This window comes from Nycticebus coucang, chromosome 11 (genome assembly GCF_027406575.1).
Source record: "Nycticebus coucang isolate mNycCou1 chromosome 11, mNycCou1.pri, whole genome shotgun sequence".
In the NCBI taxonomy this organism is placed as follows: domain Eukaryota; kingdom Metazoa; phylum Chordata; class Mammalia; order Primates; family Lorisidae; genus Nycticebus; species Nycticebus coucang.
The window spans coordinates 31497985-31517007 of NC_069790.1; the positions used below are offsets into that span (position 1 = coordinate 31497985).

General features: G+C 37.0%; 1 protein-coding gene across 5 annotated transcripts in view; it reads left to right on the forward strand.

Moving 5' to 3' along the window:
* Positions 1–3578: 3578 nt before the first annotated feature.
* The window catches only part of SKAP2 (src kinase associated phosphoprotein 2), a 254523-nt gene continuing 239078 nt past the window's right edge, over positions 3579–19023 (forward strand). For 2 of the 5 annotated variants that reach the window (XM_053609546.1, XM_053609544.1), the window contains exons 1-3: positions 3579–3691; positions 13361–13466; positions 14067–14092. In XM_053609546.1, the coding sequence (XP_053465521.1) occupies positions 3622–3691; positions 13361–13466; positions 14067–14092 (202 nt within the window). In that variant the 5' untranslated portion in view covers positions 3579–3621. Of the gene's footprint in view, positions 3692–3913; positions 4239–13360; positions 13467–14066; positions 14093–19023 lie in introns of those variants that run through there. The other 3 variants (XM_053609543.1, XM_053609548.1, XM_053609547.1) reach the window with 3 other exon arrangements.

The window sequence follows — 19023 nt, forward strand, 5'->3', positions numbered from 1 at the left end:
TAATAGGAGCTGACATTTGTGTGTGGCTTTAAAAATGATGTGCTTGCCAAGTGAGATGGAGGGTGTGGCTGGGGGCATGTCAGTGACTACTGTTTCCAAGGCTATTTCTACTAAGAAAAATATACAGTAGACATTCACTAAAAGCTTTGCCCAGAAGGTTCTATCTGAAGACTTCCTTTATCAACCTCTTTTCTGTATTCTTTAGTGATTCTGGTGTCTTCATTTTCCTTGATGAAAAAGATGATTACATACTAGGTTTTGAGTGATTTTAACTAAGAGGTACTTCATTGTAATAAATAAGCCAATACATGCAAATGTATATAAAACTGTGTGTATACACATATAAATAAACATATATACACACTCACACATGCACATACATTCATAAACAGGAGATATGGTGGGTCAGGTTCCAGATGAATGCAATAAAGCAAATATTGCAATCAAGCGAGTCACACCCATTTTCTTGTTTCCCAATGCATATAAAAATTATTTACAATAACCTGTAGCTTATTAACTATGAACCACCATCATGTTAAAAAAAACTCCTATACTTTGATGAAAAAAATATTTTATTGCTGCTGGATACAGTGGCACATGCCTTTAGACTCAGCTACTTTCGGGGCTGAGAGAGAAGGACCCCTTTTAACCCAGAAGTTCTAGGCCAGATTGGTCAACAAAGTGAGACCCTATCTCAAAAACAAATTATTGCTAAAAATTGCTCACGATCATCTGAACATTTAGTGAGCTGTAATCTTTTTGCTGGTGGAGAGTCTTGCCTTGATGTGGATGGCTTTTGACTGACCATGATGGTGACTGTTGAAGGTTGGTTGTCTGTGACAATTTCTTAAAAGAAGACAATAATGAAGTCTGCCAGATGTCAGATTCATTGGCTCTTCTTTTTATGAAAGATTACATGTGTGTTTAGCATGGATGATAGCATTTAACCCATGTAGAACTTCTTTCAAAACTGGAGTCAGTCCTCTCAAACCCTGCCACTGCTTTATCAATAAAGTTTAGGTAATAGTCTAAATCTTTGTTGTCATTTCAACAAAGTTCATAGTATCTTCAACAGTAGATTTCCTCTCACGAAACCACTTTCTTTGCTCATCTATAAGAAACAATTTCTCATCCATTCAAGTTTTATCATTGCAACAAGCATTTCAGTTACATCCTGAGGCTTTACTTTGTATTCTTTTTTTTAATGCAGTAATTACTCTATAGTTTCTTCTAATTGTAGTTTTCTTGCTATTTCTACCCTATCTGATGAATTCCTTCACTGAAGTCTTAGACCCCCTTAAAGCCATCCATGAAAGCTGGAATTAACTTCTTCCAAATTCCTGTTAATGTTGATATTTTTGCCTCTTCCCATGTAATGGTGAATGGCCTTAATGGGATCTAGAATGGTGAATTCTTTCCAGTAGGTTTTTCAATTGATATTGCCCAGACCCATCAGAAACTCATTGCTGGTAAATATACCTTATGAAATGTATTTCTTAACTAACAAGACTTGGAAGTCTATTATTCCTTGATCCATGGACTGTAGAATGGATGTTGTTTAAGCAGGCAGGAAGGCAGGACAACAACATTAATCTCCCTGTATATCTTCATCAGAGCTCTTTGCTGACCAGGTGCATTGTCAATGAGCAGTAATATTTTGAAAGGAATCTTTTTTTCTGAGAAGTAGGTCTCAACAGCTAGCTTTAAATATTCAGTAACCCATGTTGTAAAGAGACGGCTGTCATTTAGGTTCTGTTGTTCCATTTACAGACCAAAGGCAGGGTACATTTAGCAAATTCTTATGGGCCCTAGGATATTTGGAATGGTAAATGAGCATTGGCTTTCACTTAGCCTCTAAAAGGAGAGTCAATCTATCCTTGAAGCTTTGAAGCCAGGCATTGGCTTCTCCTATGAAAGTCTTAGATGACATCTACCAAGAGAAGGTTGTTTCATCTATTTTGAAAATCAGTTGTTTAGTGTGCCACCATCATCAGTGATCTTCTGGAACTTGCTGCAGCTTCTCTATCAGCCCTTGCTGTTTCACTTTGTACTTTTATGTTATGGCATCTTTCCTTAAACCTCATGAAATAACCTCTACTAGCCTGCAACTTTTCTTCTTCAGTTTCCTCATCTCTCTCAGCCTTTATAGGATTGAAGAGTTAGGGCTTTGCTCTGGATTCGGTTTTGGCTGATTTGATAGACCACTAAAACTTTCTTCATATATGCAATCAGTCTGTTTTTATTATTATTTGTTCATTGGAGTAATACATTTAATTTCCTTCAAGAACTTTTTCTTTGCATTCACAACTTGGCTAATTGGTCCAAGTGGGCTGTCTCTTGGCCCATCTTGGCTTTCAACATGCCTTCCTCACTATACTTAATCATTTATAGGTTTTCACTAAACATGAGACAGTTATTCTTTTTTTTTTATCTGAATACTTGGAGGCCATTGTAGGTTTATTAATTGGTCTAATTTCAATAGTATTATTTTTTATTGAGCAATAATAATAATAATGCAAAAAAGTAACATTCACATCGTCAAATAAGAGCATGTCTATTATAGAATGCTTTGACTCTGAGCTTCAGTATGGAGTCATCAGTTAACTTCTTAATGTCAATATTATTATGTTTCAGGGCATATGGAGGTCTAAGGAGGTGGAGAGATGGGGAAAGCATTCTTTGGTGGAGCAGTCAGAACACACACAGTTTACTGGTTAAGCACATTATCTTTATGGGTGCGGTTTGTGGTGCCCCAAAACAATTACAATAGAAACTTCAAAGGACACTGAAGATAGATCACCATAACAGATACCATAAAATAAAAATTTGATCTATTACAAGATTTGCTTGATGCTGAATTGCCACAAACCTTCATTTGTAAAAACAAACAAACAAAACAAAAAAAGCAATTACCTGTCTCTGAAAAGCAAAATAAAAGGTTCCCCTGCATACCTATTTGTCACACCACACACACACACACACACACACACACACACACACACACACACACACACACACACACACACACACACTTACTTCAAAAGGCTTTAAAGGAGCGAGAGGTATCTTTTTGAAAGACCATTAAGAAGATTTACAAATAATAGACAGTAATTGTTAAGTGATCAAGTTGGAGTGAACAGATCTTACAATTTTATTTTACTTTTTTTTTTTTGCAGTTTTTGGCCAGGGGCGGGTTTGAACCCACCACCTCGGGTATATGGGGCCATGGGACCGGCGCCCTACTCCTTTGAGTCACAGGTGCCGCCCTATTTTACTATTTTTTTACTTACAATTATATTCTACTAATTCTTTTTGGTGCATGTAGCTAGATGGCGTATAGTACCTGTTTGTTTGGCTTTTTTTTTTTTTTTTTTTTGCCGCCAAGGATAGTGCCTAGAATGTCGTACTCTTCCTTCCTAGTGGGGAAAATCATTCACCTCAAGAATGTAAATTAGGTAGGGAAATAATGCAAGAGCCAGTCAGATCGCTCTCTGAAGATGCGGATGGCTGGCTTCTCGGGGAAGACTGGCGGAAGATGCGACTTTGTTACCTCCGTTCAATCGGACAAAGAAGGCCATAATAATTTAGGACGATGGGAAACATTTTGTGGATTACCTGACGATGTCTTACACCTATGGGGACAGATCACAGCCAGAAGGCATCTCAATCGGAAAACTTCTAGGCACTACAGGTGCGTTATTTTCCGGGACCCTATAAGAAAGGTCAGCAACTGTGGTGGTACCAGTAACCAAAATGGCGACGAGGTGCGTCAGATGAGGGATCACGTGACACAGCCCGGGTTGGCGCTTTTCCCACTAGCCGCCGCTGCTCCGGCTTTCCTGCGTAGCAGCGGAAGGCGCCTGGCTTAAGCTTGCTTTCTTACCAGGCTGGGAAAACCCCAGGGTACACATGCGCACTTGGACTCCTCCGGTCCTTAAGGCCTCCTCCCCGCCCACCGCCCCGCCCCTACCGTCCGGGCGGGGCTGGGCCGAAAGTCCAGCTGCAGCTGGCTGGAGAGTCAGTGACTTCCTTATTGTGTGCCCGGACCGGCAGTGTCCCAACTCGTTCTTATTCCGACTGCTGGCCCAAGTATAGGTCGGAGCCGCAACCCTACCCCATCAGAAACCTTTTCAGCACAGGTCCTCTCCCCGCACTCCTTGTGCTCCCTAACATGCCCAACCCCAGCATCACCTCTTCTCCCTACCCTCTCCCTGAGGAAATTAGGAACCTGTTGGCAGGTAATGGGCGGGTAACGCTATTGGGGCGGGGGTGAGGGAACGGCGAGTCGGTGGGGACACTAATTCAGAGTCTTTACCCTCCTTCCCCGGGTTTCCCTTGTCTTCTGGCCAGTGGGGGCGGGACAGGGAGGTGGGAAGAAGGGTGTTTCAGCTGAAAAAGGGGGTGGGCGTGTGTGTTGAAATCTGGTGCGGGGCTGGTGGCGAAGTCCTTCTTGATGGTGTGCACAAACGGCATCGGGACAGTTCTGTGTATTGGGAAGACAGAACGAGAGACTGGGAGAGAGAAAGAGAGAGAGAGAGAGAGAGAGAGAGAGAGAGAGACCGACCGAGGGAGGGATGGGACGGGGAGGAGGGAGTGTAGGAAAAGCAGAGAGAATGATAATGATAATGAATGCAGCCTGAGAACTGGGAAGGGAGCAGAAGTCAAAGAAAGTAGTTCTTGGGTGGCCTGGCCAATGGAGGTGGAGAGCTCGGAGATGCAAAGAGCTGTTAATGCCACAAGTTTTGGGAGTTATGCGGTGCGTTTGTCATTTCTAAAACTCCCATTTTTCTTGAACATTCAGTCAACTCATATTCAAGAGTTTTGAAGAGGCTTGATTCTCAAATGGCCACTTGTCTTCAGCCTTAGCAGTATATTAAAGCAAAAAAAGGAAGGATGTGTTAAAGTCCTACTTCCTGTGTTACAGAAGGAAAGTACTTCATCTATGCCCCTCATCTTCCCCTTCTCAGTTTTACATTACCATTTATAGGAACTTACTTTAGGAGTTAAAAAAAATGTTACTCTTCAATGCTGTTATGAATCAGTTGCACACATGGGTGTGTGTATTTTCAGCAAGGAAATAAAAATATATTTTTGTAGAAGGCAGAAAATGTTTTTTGTTTTTTTTGTAAGGTAGCACAAATCTTGCCTATCTGGATGCTCTGGAATTTTTACCAGCATTTACTTTGCCTTGTGTATGTCAGAATTTTGGAAACTGAATGATGATTGTTTTACCTTAGTTGTCTCTAAAATATATGCCATTTTAACAATATTGACCATAAATAACTAGATTAAATAGTTTCTCTTAGACGCTTCTATTATAAATTGTCTATTTTCATTTATAAAAGGCAATTTCACCTAAACTGTGACATTTGAGATAGTAAGTTACTGCTATAGCAGAGTGAGACCAAATCTCCTAATAAGCTCTTATACTATTTTGGTGGTTGGCATCATGAGTATGGTAGAGAAAATAAAACCGGGTGTAGGACTGTAGCCTTACACTTGTATGAGCATGATACAGTGCGATAAATGCATTTGTGGCGAAATAGTATTCACTACTTGTCATTACTGGCTATCACTAAGGGAAGTAGGGAAAGAAGTGTAAAAACTCACTTAAGGCAGCTTTTATTCCATTATTTGAGAGTTTCATATGAGTACTTGTTTTATAAACATCACAGTTAACATTTTTATTGTTACATTGTTACATTTATTTATGTTTATTTTTATTGCTGGAATTTCTTATTTATAATATTATAATAACCAGATCAGAGAATTGTTTATCTTATTCCAAAAATAGGTGCCACCATTTTAAGGATATTCTAGGTCTGTATTTTTGAATTTAAAAAATGAAGTGCAGACTTCTGGGTGCATGTTTTTAAAGGTTGGCAGCTCCCATGGCAGACAGTTTGTTATCTGGATCCATAACCACACATTCACAAATAGTATGATATACAGCTTATTCTCTGATTCCTGTAGATCACAAGTATTTCATTGTGCTTTTATTGTGTAACTAACAAAAACCTCAGAATTACATACTTAAATTATCTACCAAGGACAACTTCCTGTATATTTCTGCCATCTCTCTTTATTCAAATAATAAACTAGCATACTATCTGAAATTAACTTTTTAAAAGTCATTTTATTGACATTTACAATATTTCACTTTACTAAAGCAATTCATATTAAAACACAAAGTCTCAAAAACATATACTAAAACATTAAAATGTTGGGGATTATAAATTTGGATTGCGCTTTATTTTCAGAGGATATTTTCAAGAAGTATAGATGTGAGTTGGGGAATATATATGGTTAAAGAAATGAAACAAGTCAACCACTGTTTTTCAGTTTATTTTTTACTTAATCAAAAAGTTGTTTATATTTTATGTTTGACTGTAATTACTCTTTTAAGGTAGGGAAGTTTTCAAGAATAGATACTCTCAAGAGTTTTTCACATATTGGATCTAAAAATATGTATTGTTGGGATTATAAATGATGATTTTCCTAATTCAGGTATATTGGGTACATAACTAGATTTAGAATTACTAAACCTATAGAGGAAATGTTTATATTGTTTTAAATTTTAGTGATACTACCGTCTTATGTAGTACATTTTCTTTGAAACTAAGGAGATATCTGTAGTGGTGGTTGTAGTTAACAGGTGAGTGTCTTAGAGTGTATGGTACAATGTAGAGAAGATAAGAAAGTAAACTTTTCAGAAGTTTAAAGTCTATTGCTTTCAGAAGAAAGAATATAAAGTCAGAAGCTACTGGCTATAAAAATAACTTTGCTTAGATACTTCTGTTTGTGTTTCATGTGCCTATTCAAATCATTATATGTTGTGTGTTATTTGATATTTCAACTATTTGAGAGGGATAGATGCTCAAATTATTATTATTTATTATTTTTCTTTTTCTGCATATTTACCTCTGATTATGGCAGTATTGACTACCCTTTCAATTTTGTTCCCTTCCCTTTATTTGTCCCCCCCTTTAAAAATATTCTATAGAAATGCAAAAAAAAATAGGTTGTCATTCTTTAATTCAGGTTAATGATATTCTGAAAAACTGGCTATATAGTTTGGTTATATATTCTGTGGAATCAGTGTATTAAATCTTGAAGACCTATACTTAACATGTTGAATGTTGAATTATTCTTTTAGTCACATGTATAGAAAAGGGTTTATAGAAATGTACTGTTAAAAGCAAATTTTGAGCTGCCATACGTACTATAGGCAACCTTTCGTTCCCCCACCCCCTTACAGTGGAAGAAAAGGTTTAGCCTGGATAATTAAAATCCAAGGATAATCCCAAAACTTGTCCATTTAATCTTCTCTCACATCCAAATGTTTTGACTAGGACGAACAGCAAGAATAATCTTGATTTATGTGAGTTTTTCTCCCCAGACAGGCAAGAAAGTGAGTGGAACAGCTAGCCTCCATCCCCTTTCATTTGTTTACTCACCCTGGTTAGTGGTTAGTGGTTTGAAATCAGATATTCTCATTCATTTGTTTTAGGACAGCAAAATGATAGATGTTGTTCTCTTTTTAAATTAGAAATTAAGCCAAGCTTAAAACAAAAAAATAGTGGTTGTCAGTGCTCTGAAATATTCAAACCAAACCAAACAAATAAGAAATAAGTGTTTATATGGTTTCTGCAGAGTGACCTTGAGATTTTGTTCACATGGCTGTCTTGATTAGAAATACTGTATTTTTCTATTTGGGGAATTTTCAGATCCCCCCCCCATCATATATTATAATCCATAATCCCTTTAGGGTTATTAGGTAAAGAATGTAATTCATTCAAAATAGAACCAGGATTTCTTCAATCTGTAGTATAGTACAGTTTGATTTCTATTTTTCCAACTTCCATTTATAATTTGGTCAACATTTTGGTTTTATTTTTCCTAAGAGAATTATTTATAGTGTATCTAGTGTCCCATAACTTTCTTCTGTGGCATTAGCTAAGTATGTAAAGGGAAGAGTGCCACCTACTGAGTCCCCAGTAGTCACCTACTACTTTAGCACCTGGATTTTCCTACAGAGCAAGGACAAACCTGCCCCATTTTGGCAGCAATAACTAATGAGCATAAAACTGATAAGAGAACATTTAATCTCAAAACTAAATCTATGACATCGCTAAGATTTTTCTCTTCTAGAAATAGGAATGTGTTTGTAAATCAAAAGATTAGAAGTTTATGGAGATTTTTTATGGCCATATAATATAGATGAATTAAGAAGTGCCATTGAGAAGACTATTTGCCTATTTTTCTTAATATCTATATATTAAGATAGCATATAATATCTGACTTTTTCTTGGGAGGGGATCTCTTGCATGCTTCCTATTGAAAGTATTTTCATCTCAGATTACTGAATAAGGCTCTTGATACTATGCATAGTTTTTATAGTTAATCCAAATTATCACTGGTTTTCTTTAAAAAGAATAAACATACTAAAAACGAGGAGTATATGAAAGATCTGCAGGTGGGTTTAGCTCTGCTGTTACCAGCATTAAAGTATTACTAGAAAGGAGGTAGAAACAACAGAGTAGGAAAAGCCTCTGGTGATTTGAAACACAGTTCAGTTGTCTCTCATAAATTTAAGATTAAGTGTCATATATGGGTGATAAAAGTGGCATAGGCTAGGTTTTATATATTCATTATTCACTTAGTTTGTCTTTTTCAATTAAAGCCAAGTCTATCTTTTTCATTCCACTGAGTTTACATTTCTTTTTCAATCAAATTCTGAACACATTATAATAGATGCTGCCTAACAGTGAATATAGTGTAAATCTCAGACTAATGTGTTATTCACTGTGGTTTCTTTGAAAATATGTGGTAAAAAGATTTTGATTATTGTAAGCTGCTATTTATCAAGAGTCATCTTTTAGAGGTTGAAAGATGTTCAGCCCTATCTTTCAACAGCCCAGCTTTCTATCAAAATAAATCATTTAGTCTCCAAAGCCAATTTTGAAAATTTTGTCAGATGATTAGATTGTAAGACTCATGTGTGTTTTACCAATTGTGCTGTAAGAATTCCTGCTCCTGTTCAAAATGTCTCTTTTGGAATGTTTGAAAAGTGCACACTTCATCCATAACCTATAAAAGTGCTAGGTAATCAAGGGAAAGACATTGATTAGAATACTCAATAACTTTTCAATTAGCCATTTTCCATCTTTGGGCATTTGGGTCCATTGATCTGCATGTGCCCAGTTTAATTGACTTTTATGTTTTCATCAGTAACTGTTTAGTCAGACCATACCTTGCTTTAACAGAGAAGAAGAGAATTTTTTCCTCCTCCCCCTAAAGGAGCTTAAATTCTACTAGGATCCTTCCCGTGTTAAATTTGGTGACCGCACATCTCAGTGAATACAAAGAGAAATCTGGCCCAGTTCATAAAGTAGAGAGAGAAGTGGAATTAAGTGGTAAAGCCAATTGGAGTGCTGATTGGTTTTGCATTTATTTTACTGATCTGAGGCTGCACAAGTGGTAGATTTAGCCCAATTCTTGCCCTTTTTCCTATATAATTCATGCCGTCACAGAAGCGGTGTTGTATATGTGTGTGCAGGGAGGTAATGTGTTGTTGGGGGGGGGGTTAAGGCAGGAAGACAACAGGGGGTTACCTTTGTGAGTTGTTTACAACCTTCAGCCTGCAAGTACCATTCCAGGCTGTTTGGTGGTGGGGGATGGTGAGGACAAGTGGTCAAACCTCAGCTCTTTTCAAGTTTGGGAACCTGTGCTATATAATCCACTTCAAGAAGCAAAGTGTTTATCATTTGTAGGAATTTTAGAACTCTTCTGACTTTGTGTGCTTCCGCATCTGTGTTATACACGTGCTCCCAAAATAACCAGACTCTAGATGAAGAATGGGTGGCAGTTTTTTAGATGGTATGTACACACACAAAAAAGAGGGAAAATCAGAGTATCTACTATTCAGTAACTGGTTGTGTTAAGTGCTTGTATATTCTTAGGGGTCATGATGATTATTTAGCAGTTCCTATTAATAACTTAAAACTGCTTAAGGATTACTGACCTGGAACATGTCATCTTTTATTTTTTTTTTTCCAGACCTTAACATTTATCTATAGCAGGTGTAAATCTGATTTTTTTCAGTGGGCTTCTCCCCCAGATCCTTACAGCTGTATCATCAGATAAGGTTTACTCTTGACAATGTTAAGGTGTTAACAGGAGCAAAAATCATCAGGCTTAGTTCACCGTTCCAACTTTATCCTGATGATGACTTTAGGGACAGGGGGTGATGGAGTTAAGTGTAAGCGGGGCAGAGCGGAGGTCCAGTTGACTGCGGACGGGCAGCAGGGAATGGGAGTGGGAGACCTGGTGCACTAGGGCGTCCCCTTTCCAGCGCCTTCACTGGTAGGACCTGGTGGGCCTCTTCGCCTCTCTCCAGTGGTGGGCGTGCGTCCGAGTGTATGAGTAGTCCCTTCTTCCTAGGAAGAGGAATTTTAAAAACTAGGCCAAGAGGCAGGCTGACCTTTTCTTGAAATCAAACTGTAGTGTTTCCCTGAATTACAGGCAGTCAGGAATCACTGAAATCTACATACTAACAGAGGGACCTGACCCCCTAGACTAGAGGAAGGTGGAAGAGGGCTAACGTGCTTGTTAGTTTACCACGGTTGCTAGTTTGCCGTTTGCAGGGCTGTTTAGAGCACAATAAAAAGCTTCAAATCTCTTTCTCAGCAAGCCAGAGAGGCGCTTGATTCATCCAAGACTTTTATTGCTTGCTTTTGAAATATTACCCTGACTCTGAGCTACAAAGCCGCAGATCCAGCCCATTTGTCTAGCGAGGGCGCTGCTGCAAACCCGGCTTTCCCTGCTCTCTGATCGTCTGACGAGAACCCAGAGTGGAGAGTGGCGTTTCTTGGAGGGCAGATCTGGAACATCTCCCAGGAAAGCCCTAGTAACTTCTGTCCCGCGCTTCTCCGTCTTTGCGGTTGGAGCAGGATCGTGCGCGGGAAGGCGCCGGGTGGAGATCGCCAGCATAGCCAGGCACTCTTGTGCGGTGTGAGAGGCTGGATTCCTTTGATTCGGGGAAAAACGGGCAAAAGGAAGATTTTAAGAAATAACTTAGATTTTAAAAGCTTACAAACCAAGTCTGTGGACAACCAACAAACTAAGATTATTGCAGAAACTGCTTTCAATTTAAAGTTGTTTGGGTGGGACTCCCTCTCCCCAAATCAGCAAGGCAGTCCCTGTTCTCTCCGGGTCTCGTTTGAGAAATAGTCACCAAAAGAGTCAAAGGTTATTAAATAATTTTAGTTGTCTTAAGTCCTTTTCTGGAAAAAGCTTAGGAATAAGTACATTTTAAAAAACTACTTAAAAAAATGTAGACCTTTTCCCTTACCCAATCTCTGAATTTCTTCTCCTCTTGAAAAATGCCAATTCTTCCCCACAGCCCCACGCTCTTCACACACAAATATTTTCACATCAAGTAGCAGCTTGAATTAGTATTTTTAAAACATTTTCTGGGGTGTTAGGGAATATTATATAGAGTATTGCAGTCTTTTTTGCTTTCTGAGTTTTTATAGGACCGAAATGACCGTTTAAAGCAAACAAATTAGAGGGTGATTTGTTGTTAATGCTTTCAGAGATAGAAAATTAATACTGTTTATTTACATTTGGATTGTGTAATGTAAATGTAAAACAGACAATTAAATACTCAAGGAAGAAAATGTTACTTCTTCCCTTATTACTCTGTCTTAGAAGAGTTACTGTAAGAGCAGCCAGTGGTCTTTTCCATTATAGCTACTGGCTGAATATCCAAAGGTTGCTTGCTCCTGTGGATACAAAATTTAAAGAGCGTAGAGGAGCATGCTTCTTCATAAATTTCATTGTTTTAAACTCACTTTAGAAGTCTAATTTGTACTGGTTCTAAATTATGTCTCTACGTACCCCTCTTCAAAACACAGCAACTCAAGGAAAAGAGCTTATGACATTTTGCTTTCATTTTGTTTTAATTATTGTTGCCACATTCGTTGTTGATGGACTTAAAACCATCCGCTATTCAAAAAAATTATTCCAAGATTAGATTTTAATTCTTTCACTTGACATATTGACTTAATGAAAAACTACCTTTGCATATTTATTATGAATGTATAACAGTTTAATCAACCTTCCTCATTAGCCCAAGATACTTTTGTAATTGAGAATTTAAAATCAATTATGAACATTCTATCCCATATTTTAGGGTTTAAATTGTTAATTATAAGTCCAGTTGAGAGTCATTATATGACTTTGATATCATCTTTGTATCAATGTGAGTTAGAAGGCAACGTAGTTATGTAAAAAGAAAGTAAAGCATACATGCATCTCTTTCAATATGAAATACGGATAATTTATAACCATGCCTACTTAAATTTTTTTATGATATCCTTTGTATTTCAAAATGTGCTTTAATTTCTGAAAATAAAATTAAGTTGCACAGTATTTCATGAACAATAAGAGTGGAATTATCATAAAAGTCAAACCTGCAAGGACTTGAAATTTTACATGACCGAGTCAGACAACAGGATAATTTAGACGTTTACCAAAGTTTTTTTTTTTTTTTTTAAAGAAGGTATGAGGGAATGTTTTATGAAGCCATAGAAATCTTGTTTCTTGGGTACATTTTTAAATAGTGAAAATCCATTTTGCTACATCTTTATTTAAGAAATATTTCAGGGGTTCTACATAACAAGGCAGGAAGCAAGAGCTCTCACAACTACACAACAGGTTATCTTTGTTATTGAGGGTGGCCAGCATGGGTGGGGCGGTGGAAACAGTGAGGGCTTGGTTTGGAGATCTTGGCTAGAAGAATGAAAAATTTTTTTCCTTTAAAGCTTTAAACGTTATATATACCTATTGCAGATATCTAAAAATGGACTACACTAGAGAAAAAAGACCCTTGCCAAAGACATTAGCTTATATTGATATAATATTGTGTAAATGAGCTGTTTATACAGGAACTTATAAAATACCATAAAATGATAGTAACATATGCATAAAAGCTTGGTGTCTGCTTTTATAGAAGATAATTTGTTTTGTAGGGCACCATAGTTTATTAAAACTCATGTGCTGCTTTCTGGTTCAATGATGCCAGATAGCCAAATAGCCTTTGTTATGCTAAGCATAGGTAGAGCATACAAATTTTATTAGCTAAGTGATGAGCAGGTTTGTCCAACTTTGTATTTGAAATATACTTTTACTGTTATGCTTTGGATTGATAAGTAACTGTAACAAATTACAGATATTAACACTTATGTGTAGAAACAATCATTATCCGATTTGTCTACACACACACACACACACACACACACACACACACTGATTCTTTTTGTAATTTGTATCCTGTTTCTTATATTTCATGGTTTAGATGTTGAAACATTTGTAGCAGACATACTGAGAGGGGAAAATTTATCCAAGAAAGCAAAGGAAAAGAGAGAATTTCTTATTAAGAAGATAAAAGATGTAAAGTCTATGTAAGTCACTTGCCTTTCATTACTGATTTCTTAGAAGCAATTGTGTAATATTTTAATAAGGAATTGATTAACATGGAGGTAAATTTTTTGTTCTAATTTAATCATTGTTAAGTACTTTAAAGGAAAAAATATATTTTCACTATAATAGTTTTTAAATACAGAAATGTTTGTCATGGAATGCTTTTTGTGAGGGTTCTTAATTGTGCATTCTGGCAAAATCTGTTTACTTTGATTAGCCAGGGTTATATTTAGCTTAAATGACAAGAAATAGGTAGCTTGAGGATTTTAATATAAATATGGAAAATACCTTAGACATTGAAAAAGAGAATTCTTTTAATTGTTTCTATTTTAAATGAATAAATGTAATACATGTTATAGGTATTGAAAATATATCCTCATTTTGCTAATGTACTTAGATGGTTAAAAATAATTTTGTTATAAATTTCTAAGCATTTGGAATTGTCATTGCAGGACAGGAAATAGTTTTTACTCTAGGTATATATTTCTAATATAGATTTTGGATTTGAAGTATTACCATTGATTAGACCTTGTTTTGATATTTCAACCTCATTTAAAAATACAATGTTCTTTATTTTGCAGCTACCTTCAGGAATTTCAAGGCAAAGGTAAATATTCAGGTTTGTCACACTTGAAATTTCTTTTCTTCTGTGAAGATTTTCGGTGGAATGCTCCACACATATTGAAATTTAATAGTTGGAATCAAAATTTAAATTTCCATATTGTATACTTAGACCTTCAAGATGAGAGTTCTAGCTCCCCCTGCTGAGAAAAAAAATTAAAAAGCATATCCAGAATCTCCTCTGCACAGTCGTTGGATACAGAAATCTTATATGTATTTAGCATTTTCAGGTTTTGTGTAGAATACATCATGGCAGATGTTTGTTAGGAAAGGTGTACCTTTAGTTACCCATGCGGTGAAGCAGATGTGAGATATTAACCCAACACCATTTAACACTGTAGAGATTATTTTATAGTAGTGATGGAAACAGGAGGGCCTGTGGCTGAATATTTACAGGTAATATTTTTAAAAACAGTATACATTTTTGTTTGAGAACATGAATAAAATCTTTTTCAAGTGTTGGTGTTTGTTTTCCTTGTGGTTCTTTTGAAATAAGATGTGCCACAGAAATTTTTAAGGAAGGGAATTTAGTTTTATTTTTTGGAAGTATGTGAGAATACTGGTAACATGATTGTCTTCTGTTAGACTTGAGCGATAACTGCTTAGCATATTGAAAACCAGATCAAGAAAGGTGTAGGAAGAGCCTACTACTTCATGTTGTCAAGTAAGGGAAGCTGGGTATGGCCCTTACTTCCATGATGCTGATTCATAAATGATGACCTACAGCTTGCAGATACTGGTGTGAGGGGTCATAGTAACATGTCAGTTAACCTACATGGAGCTAGAGTCTGAGTTTGAGGAAGACACAGTGTGGCGTCTTCTATCTAAGGATAGCAGATCCCACAGAGTAATTTGTAATTGTACCAACAGATAAATCAGAGGATAATGACAGTTTTAATAAACTAATCATTTAACCAAACAAACCTAAAATCAGTTGAGAGGAGTCTTGGTTTCTTTTCACATTAAACAGTTAAGATTGGTGTAATTGAAGGTGATGAGGAGAGATTTTTTTTTTCCATATTAAGATTTTTAACACTTAAAAAGCAGGAAACTCCTCTTCCCCACAAGTATCCACTTTTTTGTGCTCTACGATTAACACTTAGGTTTAATAATGTTTCATTTTGCTTCTTTGAATATAGAAATGAATTTATTTATTTTAATTATCACATTTATTATATATACACTATTTGTGGAATACTTCATATCAGATTCTGCTTTTTTTTTTTTTTTTTTTGAGACAGTCTCAAGCTGTCACCCTCAGTAGAGTGTCATGGCTTCATAGCCCACACAACCTCCAACTCTTGGGCTCAAGTGATCCTCTTGCTTCGTTTCTTTTTTTTTTTCTTTCTATTTTTTTTTTAAGTAGAGACAGGGTCTTCTTACTCTTGCTCAGGCCGGTCTCGAACTCTTGAGCTCAAGCAATCCACCACCTTGGCCTCCCAGAGTGCTAGGATTACAGGTATGAGCCACCACGGCCTGCCCTCTGCTTCTCTTCTTAAAAGTCATATTTTGTTCCAGTGATTACTTACTGAACTTGCACTGTGACTTACTTATTTGCACACTTAAAAATTTTAAGCTAAAAGAGGCCAGCACGGTGGCTCACTCCTGTAATCCTAGCACTCTGGGAGGCTGAGCCAGGTGGTTTGCCTGAGCTCATGAGTTGGAGACCAGTTTGAGCTAGAGTGAGACCCCATCTTTAAAAATAGCCGGATGTTGTGGCAGGTACCTGTAGTCCCAGGTACTCAGGAGGCTGAGGCAAGAGAATCGCTTGAGCCCAAGAGTTTGAGGTTGCTATGAGCTATGGACGCTACAGCACTCTACTGGGGGTGAAAAAGTGAGACTGTCTCAAAATAAAAATTGTTTTTTAAGCTAAAAAAAATAATAATATAAGGTTCATTGTATAATTGAGTATAGTTACTAATAGTGTAGGAACTTTCCCTTTGGTATTCTGTTTTAGAACTTGTTCAGGTGTGTGGATATTAAAATTACATTACTGAAGTAATATATTCTTTGTCTCCAAAGAGAATGGAAATTTGTGTGTGGAAATTAAAAAATGGAAATTAAAAAATGAGCCTAAACTAAGAGTTCAAATAATGTGGAATTCAGAGATCCTCTATAATCATTTTCTCTCTGAATAAGTCATTTGTAGCTCAATCCAGTTGTATGGAGTTAACTAATCATCCAGAGTGCCTGTTTATTCAAAAATAAACCTGTAGATAAATTAAGTACATTACCTTAGAGAATTATGGGAAGCTGAGTAATTTTATGTGATTGTGCCCTCAAAGCATATTCAGCTTTGTTCTAAAAAGACTATTCCTATAGTTTGTTAGGCATAGTAAAATGTTCCTTCTTACTAGTTGCAAGGTAATTATTTAAAATATTGTACATCTCTTTTAAAAATAGGAACTTATGGGTGGTGCCTGTGGCTCAGTGGGTAGGGTGCCGGCCCCATATACCTAGGGTGGCGGGTTCGAACCCGGCCCGGGCCAACATGCCAGGCTCACAACCAGAAATAGCCAGGCATTGTGGTGGGTGCCTATAGTCCCAGCTATTCTGGAGGCTGAGGCAAGAGAATTGCCTAAGCCCAGGAGTTGGAGGTCGCTGTGACACCACGGCACTCTACCAAGGGTGATAAAGTGAGACTCTGTCTCTAAAAAAAATTTAAAAAATAAAATAAAATAGGAACTTATTAGAGCTCCACATTGAGTGAATTCAGTTCCAAGTATGATGTGATGCTGCTGCTGCTTTGCTCCCCCATTGACATTTCCCCCTGGAGCTTTTGGATTATCATCTAAGGAGATGTAGGCAGAATTCCTTTAGTCTATTTTCCTGTTCTCACTCTCTCTGTCTCCCTCTCTCTCATCAAAATAGGGTCACAATGAACTGAACAGTAGCTATTTTCCTCCTTTTTACCTCTATAGCTCTATTTGATTTACATAGTTTATTTTTTTTAATGACAGTTAAGTACCATTTTAATATTATTGTTAGGATAAAAATGGACCAGGTTGAGAGTTCTTAAATAAAATTAGTTAATTCGAATTTATTCATTTCTAATTAGTCAGTTATTAATTTCTCTACTGTATACAGGTGTCTCTCATCCCTCCTTACTTCCCATATCCACCTCCTTTGCACTCTAATCTCTCATCTTGAGATTTAACAATACAGAATTTACAGTGTGTGGTATTTTAGTTCTTAAAATTAATTGAATTAAAATACTAAGGTGCATAGATCCTAGAAGACTTATTTTGTATTTCCTTTTTTGTTTTTATTTATTTATTTATTTTTTTATTAAATCATAGCTGTGTACATTGATATGATCATGGGGCATCATTCACTAGCTTTACAGACCATTTACCAAGTTTCACATAAACCCTTGTAAGATGCACCACTGGTGTAATCCCACCAATCCCCTTCCCTCTACCCACTTCCCCCCTCCCTCCCCTCTCTTTCCCCCTTCCCCCTATTCTTAGGTTGTAACTGGGTTATAGCTTTCATGTGCAAACCCTAAATTAGTTTCACAGTAGGGCTGAGTACATTGGGTACTTTTTCTTCCATTCTTGAGATACTTTACTAAGAAGAATATGTTCCAGCTCCATCCATATAAACATGAAAGAGGTAAAGTCTCCATCTTTCTTTAAGGCTGCATAATATTCCATGGTGTACATGTATCATAATTTATTAATCCATTCATGGATCGATGGGCACTTGGGCTTCTTCCATGACTTAGCAATTATGAATTGAGCTGCAATAAACATTGTGGTACAAATATCGTTGTTATGATGTGCTTTTTGGTCTTCTGGGTATATGCCCAGTAGAGGGATTACAGGATTGAATGGCAGATCTATTTTTAGATCTCTAAGTGTTCTCCATATCTCTTTCCAAAAGGAATGTATTAATTTGCATTCCCACCAGCAGTGCAAAAGTGTTCCCTTTTCTCCACATCCGTGCCAACATCTCTGGTCTTGGGATTTTGTGATATAGGCTAGTATCACTGGAGTTAGATGGTATCTCAAAGTAGTTTTGATTTTCATTTCTCTGATGATTAAAGATGATGAGCATTTTTTCATATGTCTGAAGGCCGTGCGCCTGTCTTCTTCAGAGAAGTTTCTCTTCAAATCCCTTGCCCAGCCTGCGATGGGATCCCTTGTTCTATTCTTGCTAATGCGTTTGAGTTCTCTGTGGATTCTGGTTTTTAAACCTTTGTCAGAGACATAACCTGCAAATATCTTCTCCCATTCTGAGGGCTGTTTGCTTGCTTTACTTACTGTGTTCTTGGCTGTGCAGAAGCTTTTTAGTTTGATCAAGTCCCAGTAGTGTATTTTTGAAGCTGCTTCAATTGCCCGGGGGGTCCTCCTCATAAAATACTCGCCCAGCCCGATTTCTTCAAGGGTTTTCCCTGCACTCTCCTCTAGTATTTTTATAGTTTCATGTCTTAAGTTTAAATCTTTGATCCAGTGAGAGTCTATCTTAGTTAATGGTGAAAGGTGTGGGTCCACTTTCAGTCTTCTACAGGTTGCCAGCCAGTTCACCCAGCACCATTTGTTAAATAGGGAATCTTTTTCCCCACTGAATGTTTTTAATTGGCTTGTCAAAGATTAAATAATGGTAAGTAGCTGGATTCATCTCTTGGTTCTCTATTCTGTTCCAGACATCTACTTCTCTGTTTTTGTGCCAATACCATGCTGTTTTGATCACTATTGATTTGTTGTATAGTCTGAGGTCTGGTAGCGTAATTCCTCCTGCTTTGTTTATATTTCTGAGTAATGTCTTGGCTATTTGAGGTTTTTTCTGATTCCATATAAAATGAAGCATTGTTTTTTTCAAGATCTTTAAAGTATGACAGTGGAGCTTTAATAGGAATTGCATTAAAATTATATATTGCTTTGAGTAGTATGGACATTTTATGAAGTCTCAGCT